Raw genomic sequence first — 16,390 nt, 5'->3', positions numbered from 1 at the left:
TCATACAACTATTCAAAAATATAAATATTCTGAATATAATGAAACCACACACACAACCTTTTAATTTTTATTTATATTTCTTAGTTTAAGAATTACACACTAGCCAACATTATTATATATTTACATGCTGAAACTGGCTGCAATAAGTTTAAATTCAAGAAAATAATTCTTATGTGCTATTCATTTATAATCCTCATTTTTTTTTACTATCTCATTTATCCCAGAGATTTTAGTATAGTTCTCTTTTTAGAAAGACATGAAACAGATGCGGTGATATCCACTTGTGTTTGCATTTTTTAGACATTGGAAATGTGCATTATGTGCATGTTAAGAAAGGCTATAAGGTCATCAGTAAGGCTGATAATCACTACATTGTGAAGAAACTAGAATATCACTTTTTATAAAAGGACAGTTCAGAACTATGCAGGGACAGTATTTATAACAGAACTATTTAAACACCCATGCAAAGGAAAATTAAAAATGTATGGAATTAATTATAGGCAACTTTGTTTGAGTTAATTAGATTCAAAATTATCATGGCTGAATTCTCATTATTGGACCAAAAAATAAAGTAAGCTGAAGGAACTGTCAACTTGTTTCAACTGGTACAAGGACACAGACATGGAATCAGATTAGAGGTCAATGTGATAGGGGAGTGACATTTGGTTAGGAACTCAAAGAACATAAATTTTGTTTTTCGTCATTTTGGATCATATTTATCTTTATCACAAAAGCACTTCTTGAAGCAAATTAAAATTTGATGTCAGAATTTTTAACATCTACAGCAATGTTCTACTACTTATCATTTTCTAAAAACTAAGCTATTTAAGAGCGTTGCCCCCCACCCCCACTTTTAAAAATCGTTTCTTTAGGGAAGTATCTTTATTAGTATCCTGCTGACTCCTTACTAGTTTCTACAATCTTTCTAGTGCATTTGGAAAATGTTTTATAAACCTTTGGTGTGAAGCAGTGTCTCCCACCCCCCCATTTCCCCTATTTTTTTTTCCTTTTAAAAAATAATTCTGGAGTCTTTGGTTGAAAGGAACAATACTATCTATGGACAAAAAAGGCTACTGTTTAAAAGAAGAAGAAAAAAAAACCTTCTAGTGTGCATTGTGTGTAGCAATTGTCTGGAGCTGTTATGAATAAGCATTTTTATTTTCTGTACTGCCATCAATACAAACTTTCACTTTTTGAAAATTGACATTTAATTTGCAAACTTTGGTTTCTAGTAATCTGACATATTAAAAAAAACTCTATTAAGATATCAATAATCATTTCTCCTTTTTCCATTTTCCATTTATAAGGCTATCTCTTGGTTGTCAAATTGACTACAGAAAACACTACTGGGTTTTCTCATAGCGCAGGGAGGGTGAGAGGAAGTGAACCAGAGGGGAGTGGAAGATTATGAATGTTTGAGTCTGTGTGTGTGTGTGTGTGTGTGGTGTTTGTGTGCGTGCGTGTGCACGCATATGAGATAGCAAACTGAAACCCTTCTGTCTGGGATTCCCAAACCATTTATGCAAAAGGGTGTTTAAATTACTCTGCTGGGGCACTCCAGTAACCGTAAATACAAACATAGTAAATACAAACAAAAAAATTTAAAAAAACACAATTATTTGTATCTACTGACTATTCATTTACAGCATGTTTGATTATTTACATAATATTAGAACACATCAACTTAAGCCATAAACAGAATTAGCACGTTGCCTTACCATAAAATACAAATTAGAAGTTAAAAATATTTAAGAAATCTGTTTTAATATTTACACACTCTCAGTGAAAGTCACGGTTGCTCACATAACATGTACTTTGTACACTTAGCAAAATGGCATGATTGCTACAGTTGTATTTTTCCCTAACCAACATGGTGGGTTTAGTTTCATTTTTTTTTCTCCTCCCAGGAGGAATTTTTATCATTTTCCATTTTCTTAAGACATTTTTGCTTTTAAATCACTGATGGACAACATTATTTGTATCTTAAAAAAGAGCAATTAGACAGGCAATGTGAGAACTAGTTAACTTGGATATTCCGAGGTACAGTACTATTGTAGTGTCGAACTCTGCAAAGGTTCATAAGAACTGTGGGCATTGATGCGCTGATACGAGAAATGCTCAGTACCCTGTATTACTTATTTCAATATGTTGATTGTTGGTTGCTAAATTAAAAATACATATACACTGGTTTGGTGAAGGAAACAAAACGTATTAGCTTATTCCTTTTGTTTTCCAACATATGGATGCATATATATGTATGTATGTTTACATGGATCAATATATACACATATACACATGTAGATATGTTGTAAGACCTGTGTTTGTTGATGTTGTCTTGCTGTTTCTGTTTTTGAATATGAAGTTAATCATAAAACAGGAACACAGTTACCTATAGAAAATGGAAATTGTCTTAGTTGCCAATTTAATGCAGGTCTTGCTCAAAATAAATGTGATTCATTTCTCCATTATGCATTCCACTGCACTTCCTTTATGTGTTGTGCTTTTTTAAGCTGACAATATTTTTGTGTATTCCTAATGCTAGAAGGTAAAGTCTTTTGGTTTACAAATCATCATCATCAGTAGTAGTAGTAATATTTTTACTTAGCACTGCTTTTGAAGAAATGAGTAAAGGTCTAGATGGCACTGCTTGAGTCTTTTCCCCTGTTATTAAATTGCAGTAGAAAGAATTGTAACATTCCTTTGCAAACACAAGATTATGTTGCATGGGTTTTCAATTCTGAAGTGCATTTCATACCTACTAGCAGTCATGTACAATATATATATACAGGTTGAGATCGAAGATTTCATTTAGACTGTGCATTTTAGAGTCAGATTTCCTATGAATTTCACAAAGATGAGAAAACACCTTAATTGCTGGCTATCTTGCAGTTTTATAATCAAAAGAAAAACTATACATATGTATAAACTGATAGTAATATCATATCAGAATTGCAAAAACACACCTTTGTGGTCCTTTAGTTTAACCACTGGATATCAAGCTGACTGGCTGTCTGGATTTATGAAGCCTAGCACCCTTCCTTGCATTTGATGACTGCATTCAAATTCAACTAAACATATAGCTTAGAATAAATTCTATGTCTACTGTTATTTCTGGACAGGATGAGTCAGTTTTTTTCTATCTATATGTTTACTGAGTGCCAATATATGATTTTCGATCTAGGACACACATTCATTTCAAGGTTCCATCTTCTCTCCTTTACCTAGTTTCGTTACATCGTTGAGAGCAGAAATGAATTCCTGGTCATATGTATTTGAGGCTCATGCTATGAAGATGTATCCCTCCACATTGATTCAGATCGTTGACTTGCCTAGACATCCAAAATTTTGTTGTAATCATGAATGACAATATTAAGAATTTTTATGGCTTTTATGGAAATTGCAAATAAGAGCCCACTTCTAGACTTGGGCTCTGAGTTATGTCTAGAAAAAACTTTCTGAAATGACATTTTAGACTTGTGCCCCTGAGTTATTGATAAGCTCCTTCCTGTTATTTTCTACTCAAACTTTACCCCCTGGCCACAAGGGGCAGGCACTTTTATTAGTGTGACGCCCCCAAAAAATGATTGCCTAGGAGAAAGCATGTCCCTGGAGAAACATGAGAAACCTCTACTCTGAGCATACAGGGAAGATCCGTGGTCAGATTCTGCCCAGAGATTATACTCAGAGGTGTTCAAGTATGTAATCAGAAATAAAATCCAGACTTTTCTACACTGGGGAAAATTGTTTTTATCCCACCTTGGGGCAATTTCAGAAAGTTGAATGACAAACTATTTTTTCTTATGTTGTTGTTCTCTACTAGGTAGAATAGGAGAGCAACAGGACTCCATAATATTCCAAACTACTGAATTAGGAGGGGAAGAAAACATACATTTTATCCACAAGAAAATAACTGGCCTTGGCCCATATGCATAATTAGAAATGTTACTCTGAAAAGAGGATGCTTTTGTTTTCTAACTAGAAACGACAAAGTCATCTTCTGAGAAAAAGTTCACTCAAATCAAACTTTACATAAAATTAAACAATTCATTATTTTCTACACAAAAAGCAAAATATGAGCCTCACATCGATAGAAATAAAATATTATCAGCCTATTGTCATTTCTGTCCAACATATGAATGCATATGTCCAATTAATACAAAAAGAAACAAATGGCATAATTTAAGGTAGAATAAACCAATATACCATGTCAGCCTAATTATCAGTTATATATTTTTCTGCAATATCAACCAAGGCTCATAACTCTCAACAGATTAATGTGGCTCTATTATTACCCTATTGTCCACTAGTTTTCATATTTTTCTTGATTAAGCAGATTGCAATATACACAATGGAAGCACCCGTTAAGAAAATCAAATCCAGTGAACCCACAAACTTTTTTTCATGCACAAACTCTTTTAAAGTATTGTTTGCTTTCAAAATTATAAAGGTAAACTTCATTGCCCAGATGAAAATAGAGTTCACTCACTCTCCCAAAGGCTTACTGTGCCTATCTTCTAAGAATATTATCAGTAATTTGGAAGCAAGAAAATCTGAAGAGGACCATTAATCCTTTAAAGCAATAAACAAATCCTCCTTTTGAAATACCCTATTCAATTCAAAAAATAAACTCATAGGGAAATGTTCCAGAGATACCTGGCACTCTCGAAGGAAGATAACCTATTTGTTAGCCATGTCTGTATTCTATATTCCTGCATGACTCCCGATCTAACCTGAACATCTAAGATATTTCTAGTTCCCCTAACTTTTCTATTTTCTGACTGTATTCTGATTAGATAAATTATAAAAACCTCTTTAGATATGCTGTCAAAATCTTGTGATGTTGGAAAAAAAATAATTCTCTCTCTACCCTTTGCCACTGGACACAGTATGTACAGACCAGATGCTGTGGGGCGGTGATAAGGGTTATGCTTGCTTGCTTTAAATTTGTTACAACACTCATTTCTGGAATTTTTGACTCTGCTTTGTGTTGTTAACTTTTTAGCCACCTAGAAAATAGTTTTGTGCAAAATATTTTTTGGGTACTCCCATGTATGATAATGTTCAGAAGAGTCTCTATCTCTAAATGCCAAAATGAAGGATATCCTAGTTGATTCCCCATACTCCATCAAACACAGACAATGACCAAATTGCTGACCAAGTCTCTGCCTTGGCCCCAGCCCCCTTGGGCTCCCCACCCTAATCCTGCTCCAACTATATGAGAAGCTACCAGTTCAGTGGTAATTATCTCCCCATGACATCATGATCACCTGAATAACATAGGCACAGACCATCCCAAAGTAACATGTGTGCATGGTACTGCTGATAATGTTTCATGAGCACAGCGCTATTTCAATAGCACGCCAACCTTAAGAATGAACACAGAGAGTGTCTGGATATGACCATATCTTAGGGCAATGACTGACAATGCTATTGAGCCTTTCCAGAATATCTTCTAAATGTTTCCCCTCTGAGTAGCTGCCTACTATGCAGATGAAAACGGAATACTCAAGCTCAATCCTGTCATCATGGGCTCACATCCCTTGCATTTTAACTGGAAAACCACAAGGACCTTAGTGTATTCATTACTTAGAAGAAGCAACCCAAACGGTATGAAATGGACCACAGGATAGGCCAGCAACTAAGGTATTTTAGCATCACTTTTGTCCTGGATTGATGTGTTTTCCAAGTCCTATGTCAGGCTGTACAACTGTTCTGAGGAGGAATCGAGTCCTTGATTCCCATGGGAGGCCACGTTTTAGTTCACATAATAAAGCCAATAGACGATGTTGAAGAAGGAAAAAACCACTGGGAAGAATATGCGGGACCACCTATCTATGGCATTCACGTCAGTCAAGTCGGGGATGGTGATCTTCAGCTGTGAGGCGCGTCTCCGCAGGCGACTTTTCTTTTGCGCCACGTGTCGTTCCAGAGCATTTCGACCAAAACTGTGCCTGGGCAACCCGGCTTTCCGATACTGGATGTTGGAGGCATCGTAGGCCATCATGGTGCTCCTGGGGTCTCCAAGTCCCATCACAGCCTCCGATGTGGCCATTTCGTTTTTGATTTCAAGTGTGCTCAGTAAGATGTTTTCGTGGGGGTCCATCTGCAAGGGAGAAGAATCAGAAAAGACAACTCAAACAATAATAAGCCTTGGTGGGTGCTTACAGTGCAAGGAAATATGATAAGACACACAGTGGGAAAGACAACTGGCTTTGCTATTTCACTGTGGAGTCCGAAGTGTGGCTCTGTCCCCATAAGCGATTTGAGTTTCAGTTTTCCCACCCATGCAATGGTATAATAATCCAGTCCTCCAGTAAGATTGGCAGCCATTAGGAAGTCAAACAACAACAAGTGCTGGCGAGGATGTGGGGAAAAGGGTACACTTGTACATTGCTGGTGGGACTGCAGATTGGTGCAGCCAATTTGGAAAGCAGTATGGAGATTTCTTGGAAAGCTGGGAATGGAGCCACCATTTGACCCAGCTATTCCCCTTCTTGGTCTATTCCCTAAAGACCTAAAAAGAGCATGCTACAGGGACACTGCTACATCGATGTTCATAGCAGCACAGTTCACAATAGCAAGACTATGGAACCAACCTAGATGCCCTTCAATAGACGAATGGATAAAAAAAATGTGGCATTTATACACAATGGAGTATTACTCTGCATTAAAAAATGACAAAATCATAGAATTTACAGGGAAATGGATGGCATTAGAGCAGATTATTCTAAGTGAAGCTAGCCAATCCCTAAAAAACAAATGCCAAATGTCTTCTTTGATATAAGGAGAGTAACTAAGAACAGTGTAGGGACGAAGAACAGGAGAAGAAGATTAACATTTAACAGGGATGAGAGGTGGGAGGGAAAGGGAGAGAGAAGGAAAATTGCATGGTAATGGAAGGAGACCCTCAGGGTTATACAGTGGAGGAGGTAGAGAGAGAGGAGGGGAGGGGAGGGGAGAGGTGGGGAGGGGGGAGGGGGGAGGATGGGAAAGGCAGTGGAGCACAACAGACACTAGTATGGCAATTTGTAAATCAATGGATGTGTAACTGATGTGATTCTGCAATCTGTGTATGGGGTGAAGGTGGGAGTTCATAACCCACTTGAATCAAAGTGTGGAATATGACATGTCAAGAAATTTGTAATGTTTTGAACAACCCACAATAAAAAATTAAAAAAAAAATAATCCAGTCCTGGAGAACTGTGGCAATTATGTAATTTTAGAATGCAGTGCTGTTAGTATCCCTATCATTATTTCTGTTTAGGGTATGCAGATAACTAGAAGGCGGCCTGATATGTTTAAAGAATGTATAGTCTTTATATGAACACATAAAATATTAAACTGTACTTGGTATAAGATAACGTCAGGTAATGAATTACTGGATTATGCTCATAAGTGTTTGTAGATGATTTAATGGCAAAACTAGAAGTAAAAGTAGTGAGTAATTCGTAAGGACATGCTATATATGGCCAGTACTTTTTTGGTGTGATTTCATTTCATTGATACTTTTGAACAACCACAGTAGAGATGTCACCTTAAATTTGCAATGTCAATATAAATAAGTTAAAGGAACCATTTTGAGCAATATAAAACAGGCCACATTTGACTTGCCAGAATATAAGAGAATTCAGAATGAGGAATTTGAAAATGAGAGGCTAACAACTAAACAGAGTTGGAGGTAGAGAGTTCTGAGTCTGGGAAGGGACTGGCTTGAAAGGAAAGAAAGGGGACAGGATTAGAAGAGACAGCAGGCCCAAGTCTGAATGCTCAATTGCATTCTCTTGATTCAGCTCTCTTTAAAAAAATTTTTTCCTTGTAGATGGACACAATACCTTTATTTTATTTATTTACGTGATGCTGAGGATTGAACCCAGTGCCTCATATGTGCTAGACAAGCGCTCTACCACTGAGCCACAATGCCAGACCTGAGTCATCTCTCTTGATGATTTCTTCTTGCAAAGACAAAAGTAAAGGATGAACACTGACATCCTGATTCTCAAATACTGGATTATTATATAATGTTTAGGGCTGTGTTAAGAATGGGGTGCCTTAATTTTAAAAGGGCTCAATTGTTACACATAATAGAATCTAGCCATCTCAAGTTATCATTAATAATAGACTATTACTTATTTTGGTAGACAATAAGAATACAAAAATTTCCATTACACTTTTTGGATTTACAAAGTAAAGGAAAAAAGTGATAGCCACCAATGACACATGTAAACAAGATTACTCAATTGAAAGATATGATGAATGCTCTAAGCTTCATGAATTATGCAGATGGCAAAAAAGGTTACTAAGATTATATGTTAACAGTTAGCTTTCAAATGGTTTACCGGTCCTGCATTATAAATTAAAATCAAATAGCTTTTGAGAAACAGAAGCTACAAAAATATAGAACATGCTGCTATGCATTAGCTGACCAATTAGTCTGCCCTTTGATCGGATATTCTGTATGTTTATTTATGGTGGCATTTTGCATAGTAAAAAGACTAAACAGATATACTATTAAAATTATTTTTAAATGTTTTTAAGACTTGGAAACTAAACTCAATACATTTTGAAAGAGATCTGTCAAAGAAAGTTCGATTAATGGTTTTAGTGATGGGTTCCTGCTCCCCAGGGAAGCAAAGAGATATTTAAAGGCTGGTGCTATTTTCTAGTTCTTGGCAGCTACAAGAACATACATACTCTTAAAAGGCATTCTTCTCACAACCATACTCTTAAAAGGCATTCTTCTCCCAGTTTACAGGTGAGGGCATTCATCAAACTTCACAGAGTCAGACAGATACTAAATGGAACTGGGACTCAAACCTTGGTCATTAAAACTCAAAGGTGAGAAGCTGGAGGGTGCCATCTTCCAAAACTCAAGAAATGCAAAGCTGGTGAAAATGGGAAACCTATGGCTCATTGATATTTCAATAATGTGCTTATTTTCTGTTCTTCTCTGGGTTATACAGTTTTTTTTTTTTTAACCACTTAGAAAATAGTTTTTCAGCAAACATTCTTTTGGCCACAATGCATGAGGACACTCAGGGCTCTCCCCTTCTCAAACACCAGCATGACTGTTTTTTTCACTGAGCAATTATAATAAGAATACGTGACTTGATACCAGAACTGGCTGAGTTAAAAGTCTAAAAAACAGTAACAACCATAATGGAAACTATAGGCAACGGACTACTATGAGGGGAAACTTGTTCTAGGTTTAAAACAAATCATCCTTAGATAGTCCGTTTAATCTTACTGAGGTCCCATCTTATTACCTACAGAAATCAAAAGCTGAGTTAGATAATTTCTGAAGCCTTATTGACTTATTTGTCCATTTCACCAATTAACAGGTATTGATTGGAAACCCATGGTGTGCCTGGTACTGTGCCAAATGGTCTAGATGCAGTGTAGGGCAAGTCAGCATGGTGGCTGGGTCCCCATGATAGTAACAGTCTCCAGAAAGAACACCAGCTTTGAGTCAAAAGGTTGTCCTTTGGGGACAACCTTTATTTATTTTTTATTATTTTTTTTAATAGTTAACTGTTTTCTTCTTTTAACATCTTTATTTCTTTTTATGTGTGCTGAAGATCAAACCCAGTGCCTGATACATGCTAGGCAAGAACTCCACCACTGAGCCACAACCCCGACACCCTGATTTGTTATTTTTGACATTGGAAAAATAAATGCCTCTGAATTTGGGTTTCTTCAACTATATTGGTATCTAAGAACTCCAGAGATTTGGGGAGACTAGCTGAATTAAAGCATGTGAGAAGAACTTGAGACGTTAAAGTACTTTACAAAGTTAACTATTATAACATGTTGTACATGAAGTAGGATATATATACAGGTCCCAGTGAGATAAAAAGAAAAAAAATGACAATACATAACCAAGCACCCCCCCAAAAAAAAACCACTGCCAAAAGATAAGTGCCTTGCTTTGCAGAGTTACTCCGCTATGCACATTGTAAGCTCTCAAAATTTTGTAACCGATCTTGTTATAAAAATGCAATTGACATTGATTGAATGAATAAATTTGACCTTCTGGAAAAAGGTATGGAGAATGGCATTTCTGTAGGTAAAGGTAATCATATCATCCCCACTGGAGATCTGGTCAGGGGGAGGTGGGAAGGTGTGGGTGGCAGGGGAGGTGTATTGAATAGTAATATCAATTAATGAGGTGCTGTTACTCTTTGGGGTCAGTCATATCATCATAATACTTCAGCCGTATTATAAGACTTGTATAGACTCAATTAACACCATTAATAGTCAAGGAACAAATTAACCTGAACAAGGAAAGTAACTTTTCCTAGAAAACACCTATCCATGACCATGAAGGTGTGAAGTGGAGAGGGATAAGGTATAACCATCTCCAGGTGTAATTCATCTCTACACAGGGACGGAACAAAGCTGGCTGTAGTTAGTTCGTTAGGCTGCACATCATGGTTAAGGCCCAAGACACTGCTCTGATTATCCCATCCTGCCCCCCATGAAGGACCAATTTCTCTACTACTTTCACATATTTTCTACAAAGCTTATATTTCACTCCCTCCCTACCCGCCCCCCACCCCCAAATAGGTGAATCCCTCCCTGTAAGCCACACTAGAGTGTCCATGTACATCACTCCTGGGCCACCAACACATACTTCCTGGAGGTCTGGCACAGTGACTCAATCAACACCTGGGACTGCACCTGTTGTCTATTAGGTGGGGAATGGAGGATGTGGCTCCAAACAATCTCTGAGTTCTGGATTCAGTCAATGCAGGGTTTGATTCTGGGGTACCAGCCTTGAGACCCTGGGAAAAATCATTCAACCTCTCTGAGCCCTGTTTTCTTAAATGTAGAGTAGGGAAAATACTGATTCCAGTCCACTGGGGTTGTTTGAAGGAAATAAGTAACAGTACATTAAAAAAGTACTTAGCCCTACTTTGCACATAGCAAGAACTGAAAAGACTGTAACTGATCTCTTTATAAAAATGCAACAGATGTTCATTGAATGGTTGCATTTGATCTTCTACTGCCACGTTATTAAATGCCATTGACAGGTAAACAAACCAGAACTTGGAAATCATCATAATTAAAAAAAAAAATTTCTTGTTTCCTTTAGTAGCCTCTGTAAAATGCTGAGAATAATTCTTAATAGCTACTAAACACTGTATGTTTGTGTTACCAAACATAAATGAATTTACTAAATATGATAAATAATTCTAAAACAAATTAATTTTATTTATTTATTTATTTATTTATTATTTTTTGGTGCTAGGGATTGAATACAAGGCCTTGTGCGTGCAAGGCAAGCACTCTTCCAACTGAGCTATATCCCCAGCCCCCCAAATTATTTTTTATTGTGAGGTAAGACAAACTGAAGCTGCATTTCACTTCCTAGGTGGAGAGGGAACAACAGACTGAGAGACAGTACTAGATGCCCCAAGTTCACAGAGCTCACCGGCTTGATACTGACCCCAGGGGAAAATGCAGCCCAGAGGCCAGGGCCCCAGAGAGACATCTCCTGTGCTGGTGAGATACACACACACACACACACACATAAACCCAATATATATATGTGTACATACATACATATATAAATATTTATAAATATATATGTGTGTATATGTATATGTGTGTGTATATATACATGCACACATATATATGTGTGTGTGTATGTGTATATATATATATATATATATATATATATATATATATATATATATATATATATAAAATTTGGTGAGGTGCTTAACCACTGAGCAACATCCCCAGCCTTTTTGTATTTTATTTTGAGACAGGATCTCACTAAGTTGCTGAGCTGGCTTTGAACTCATGATCCTCCTGCCTCAGCCTCCAGAGCTGCTGGGATTATAGGCATGTGCCACCAAAAGCAGCTCAGATCATATTTCTTGATAAGGGCACATATAAGGTCTGTTTCATTTATTGTTGAATCCCCAAGCTTCTGGAATACTCTTAGCAAATAGTAGATGTTCAATAAATAAATATTAATGAATAAAATTAATTCTTTTTTTTTAACTCTAGTAATTAAATCTCTTTGTGAGGCATCAGTAAGATGGGTTTAAGTTTGCAATCCCAGTCTGAAGACTGGAAATTCAGGGGCCTACCTCTTGAGTCCCTTCCCTGCTCTGAGGTTTCTGCCTCTAGTTATACAGTTCTCTTTCTAGAGCAGCATGCTCAGGTACCTGAGATCTGGAAACTTTATTGCCATGGCACCATGAACCACTTCCACAAGAGATGTCCCATTTTTACCCCAGGGAAGAGCAACTAGCAAGTAATATCTAGAAGCTATGACTAAGAACTTATGGACTGAGCCCTTTTATTACCCCAGTACCCTTGTAGGGCAGGCACTAATCCATTTCATGATGGGAAAAAAAGGCACAGAGAGGTTAGGAAACAATACAAGTTCACACAGTGGATAAGTGGGCGGAGCAGGAATTAGAATCAGGTCTTTTTCACTCGGCCATGCTGAGACATGATGGCCCAGACAACCCAGCAGCAGTTCAGAGCTCATAAAAGAAGACCCTTTCCATACATGGCAGGAACTCTCAGCTGGAATCTTGCAAATTTTCTTTACAGAGGGATGGTGAGAGTTTGGAATTAAAGGTCACTAAAGGTGAGAACTGGTGTAAAGCCCTGTGGACTTCAGCACTTTCCAGGAAGGAGAGAAGACATCTGGATTCCAGCTGCTCTTTAACCCCACTCCTTCCAAGAGCTGTCTGGGAACCCACAACTTTCCCCTTCTCAGTTCCTGTGGCTCTGGTGGGGCGTTTGCCAACCATAGCTCTCTGGACAGCACCCCTCAGGCAGGGGCACACAAACTTTTCTGAGCCAATAACATACAGGAGCATTCAGATAGACACACCTAAGTGAAGACTTTCAAATACTGTCGCAAGGTGTGCATGTAGAAGCACACGGCCCTGAATCTACACAAGCTACTGAGATAGTTAACTGTGAATGCAGATTCTAATGTAGAACAGAACCAACACAAAAGAGAGCTCACGGCCCAATGCCACCATGTCTCTGCATCTGCTCATGCCTGATTTGGTGACACTGAGCGAGAATATTCTTCCCTTCCTCCTTTTCCTCTTTCCTTCTCTTTCCTCTTCTTCTTCTGCCTCCTCCTCTTCCTTCTTATTCTTTCTCTTGTTCCCCTCCCTTTTTCTGTCCCTCTCTCTTTCTTAAACCATCAGGATTTGGGTTTTATGGGTTTTTTTTTTTTTTTTTGAGACCCAGATAATCCTCATTGAGATATAATTCATCACATTTAATGGTTTCAACAGTTCTGTAATATAGGCAAAGCAGGAAAGAAATGAAAGGAATTTCACTTGTATAAGATTTTTTTTCCTTACTCAAATTGGAATGATGGAAAATCCATTAGAGCAATACCATTTTCAGTATGTAGCACAGAGTTGGGCTTCAATATTTTTGGCCGGAACTTAAGAACCCAGGAGTTGCTAGGCTGTTAAACTGACTATACTTTTTAAAAAATTTCTTTGTTTCTTTTGTTGTTGTTGTTGTTGTTCTTGTTCTTGTTTTCCCAACAAAAGGTATAAACTACAAAATAGGGCGAGGGATGTGGCTCAGTGGTTGAGTGCCTCTGAGTTCAATACCTCCCCGCCACCCCCCGCAAAAAAGTATAAAGTGTGCTATGCATAAACTTCCCAGATCAAGGGCAAAGATAACAGAGGAGATGGACAGACTTACATGTGGTTTAAGGGACAAGGGTAGAAAGCCTTGGGGGACACTCCTTTAAGTTTATTTATTTTTCATATCTGTCACTGTTTATGTAAAAGGAAAACAACTTTTCATAGCTTCATGTTCAGTTCAATAATAATTACCCTTCCATGGCTTCCACTGAGGCGTCTATTTTTATAATGTGTTTTTTTTTATATGAAGTTAAGACTTTATAAACCTGGCATGCATTCAGTACTCTAAGAGGTGAAAGAAAGACCATTCCTATTTGACAAGGCAGGAAACTGAAGCTCAGAAAAAAAAAATGAAGTGAATGACTTAAAATTTTACTATTAATAAGTAATAAGAGAAGTGCCTAACAATATTGGGCTGTTTATGACAGTCAATGAAATATGGCATGCTGCCTTCAGCTTATCTTAAAAATCCCTGACTTAGTAATGGTTTGGTTGGTGATAGTCTACTGAAGTGGGTCCCAAACTTGAATGTTCATCAGAATCCCCTTGAGGTCTTATTAAAACAGATCTCTGGTCCCCACTGCCAGGGTTATTGAGTCAGTAAGTCTGGAATGAATTTCAAAAATCTGCATTTTTAACAAGTTTCCAGTAACTCTTGGCTGCTCCTCTAGGGTCCATGCCTGGAAAACCCCTAGTCTACTGAAAAGCAGTACACGGACATGACTTCAAAGAAGGAGCAGCAGAGGCCAAAAAAATAATGTAAAATTGAATACCTCCCAGCTGAAAAGCAGCTTTCCCCGAGAACATATGTAGCTGTTGTTTATTATTTACTAGGCATCGTATTAAAGGTTTTATGCAATTATCATTTAGTCCTGATATTGACAATAATCCTATCTAAGAGGTATTACTAATGTCCCCATTTTAAAAATGAGGAGCTTGAGGATTAGGGGTAGTTAGCGATTTGCTCAGAGTTACCCGGTTGGTAAGTAGTGGAGCTGGTACTTAATCTCTTTTTCCCATGGTTCCTGTTCTTAATTACCAGACTATATGACTGGATATCTTGAGACTTTCCTCAGTTAGGAGTTTTGTCTTGGAATACTCTGCAGAATATACTTAAGAAGTGACAAATTTTAAAAAAAGGAATTTAGCTAATTTTAAAACCGAGCATGCACACCAACCTGTCTGGTCTTTCTCTTCACTTGAGCAGTGAAGATATTGGAGAAACCATGGATCTGTCCTTATTTTTATGAGGACATAAATGAGAGACAGTTTTCTGATAAATAATCAGAAGGGATACTTGGCCATTTCTACTGTCCTAGAAAACATACCAATATATTTATCAAAAATTTATTTCCTTGGCATTCATTTTCATCTATTCAAAGAGATGTGGAGATTTTGTCGACAGCACTTGAAACAAGAAAGAGGGAAGCAAAGGGAAATGAAATGAAATGGAAGAAAGAGAGATAGCACTGGACAGATTGCTGTTCCTGGGCATAGACTGCCTTGGCATGAGTGCCAGGGCAGACCTTGAGTGCATCCTGGGTTCTGCACTAGTTGTTGTCCATGCTCAAGTTTATATATCCATTCCTGACAAAACAGTTTCTTTTTTTTCTTTTCTTATGGGGGTGGGGTGGGTATACCAGGGATCAATCTCAGGGCCCTTGACCACTGAGCCATGGCCCCAGCCCCATTTTGCATTTTATTTAGAGACAAGGTCTCACTGAGTTGCTTAGCTCCACACCATTGGCGAGGCTGGCTTTGAACTCATGATCCTCCTGTCTCAGCCTCCTGAGCTGCTGAGATTATAGGTGTTCGCCACCATGCCTAGCTGACAAAATGGTTTTGGATGAGGTTCTATTAAGTTCTCTCCTGATTCCAATTCAACAATGTGCTCTTGAAACTGTGCTTTATCTGGAGTTAATTACGCTTATCAATCAAGAATAAAGTGCTAAGTTTTGGGAAACAGACTGACTAATTCATACCACCATTCCAGAAACTCCTGCAATGATCCCTTGTAAATGAGGGCAGCTTAAACACTAACCAATTCCACTGTTCTACTGCATAGAGGAAGAGACTTCTCTGCTGAATTGACTTATTTTCCAGAAGGACCCATGAATTGATGGTTCTAATAATGGCGAATTCACATTGAATGTTTTAGATTAAGGGGGCTTATGTTTCTTCTTCTTCTCCCCATCCCGACATTTTTCACAATTTGGAAAGAAACATCTTTGGCTAATAGAGTTCTGTTTTGCTTTAAAAAGATATTGCATTGACCACCAAAGGGTGGGCCTTATTTTTATACAATAGTCAGTTAATTCCAGGTTTGGTTTCAAGTTTACCACTTCCTTATCTACACCTTTCTCCATGATAGGTATGTGCTCTGAAGGAATGGCCTTAGAATAGTCTACGGTCATATACAGAAAAACAGATCATATCCCTCAGTGACCGAAGAGCATCTCAAGCTTATCTTGTAGATGGAGAATGGTACGATTTTAAATCCCAATTCACCTCTCATGTCATCAAAAGAGGAGTGAGAAATTGTGAAAGTCCAAGAAATCCTCACTGTGCGATTTCCAATTACTGTGGGTAGGAGATCTTGTTTTATCGTCTATGAAATGACATTGTGACCTGTGAGACTTGAACTGCTAAGACAATGAACTGCTGACCACATGGGAATATCCAAAGCACTCTTTCCAGAGGAAAAACACTCTGAAACTACCTGGCATGCATTCAGTACTCTAAGAGGTAAA

The 16,390-nt window shown here is 37.8% G+C and overlaps 1 protein-coding gene across 3 annotated transcripts in view; it reads right to left on the bottom strand.

Moving 5' to 3' along the window:
- Nucleotides 1-1,003: 1,003 nt before the first annotated feature.
- Gabrb2 (gamma-aminobutyric acid type A receptor subunit beta2) overlaps nucleotides 1,004-16,390 on the bottom strand; it is a 232,515-nt gene continuing 217,128 nt past the window's right edge. For all 3 annotated transcript variants that reach the window (XM_027938712.2, XM_071612006.1, XM_071612007.1), the window contains one exon: nucleotides 1,004-6,103. In XM_027938712.2, the coding sequence (XP_027794513.1) occupies nucleotides 5,756-6,103 (348 nt within the window). In that variant the 3' untranslated portion in view covers nucleotides 1,004-5,755. The remainder of the gene's footprint in view (nucleotides 6,104-16,390) is intronic.

Source organism: Marmota flaviventris, chromosome 5 (genome assembly GCF_047511675.1).
Source record: "Marmota flaviventris isolate mMarFla1 chromosome 5, mMarFla1.hap1, whole genome shotgun sequence".
NCBI lineage: Eukaryota > Metazoa > Chordata > Mammalia > Rodentia > Sciuridae > Marmota > Marmota flaviventris.
The sequence above is the reverse complement of the archived record's forward strand: the minus strand, read 5'-3'. Positions and strand labels throughout refer to the sequence as shown.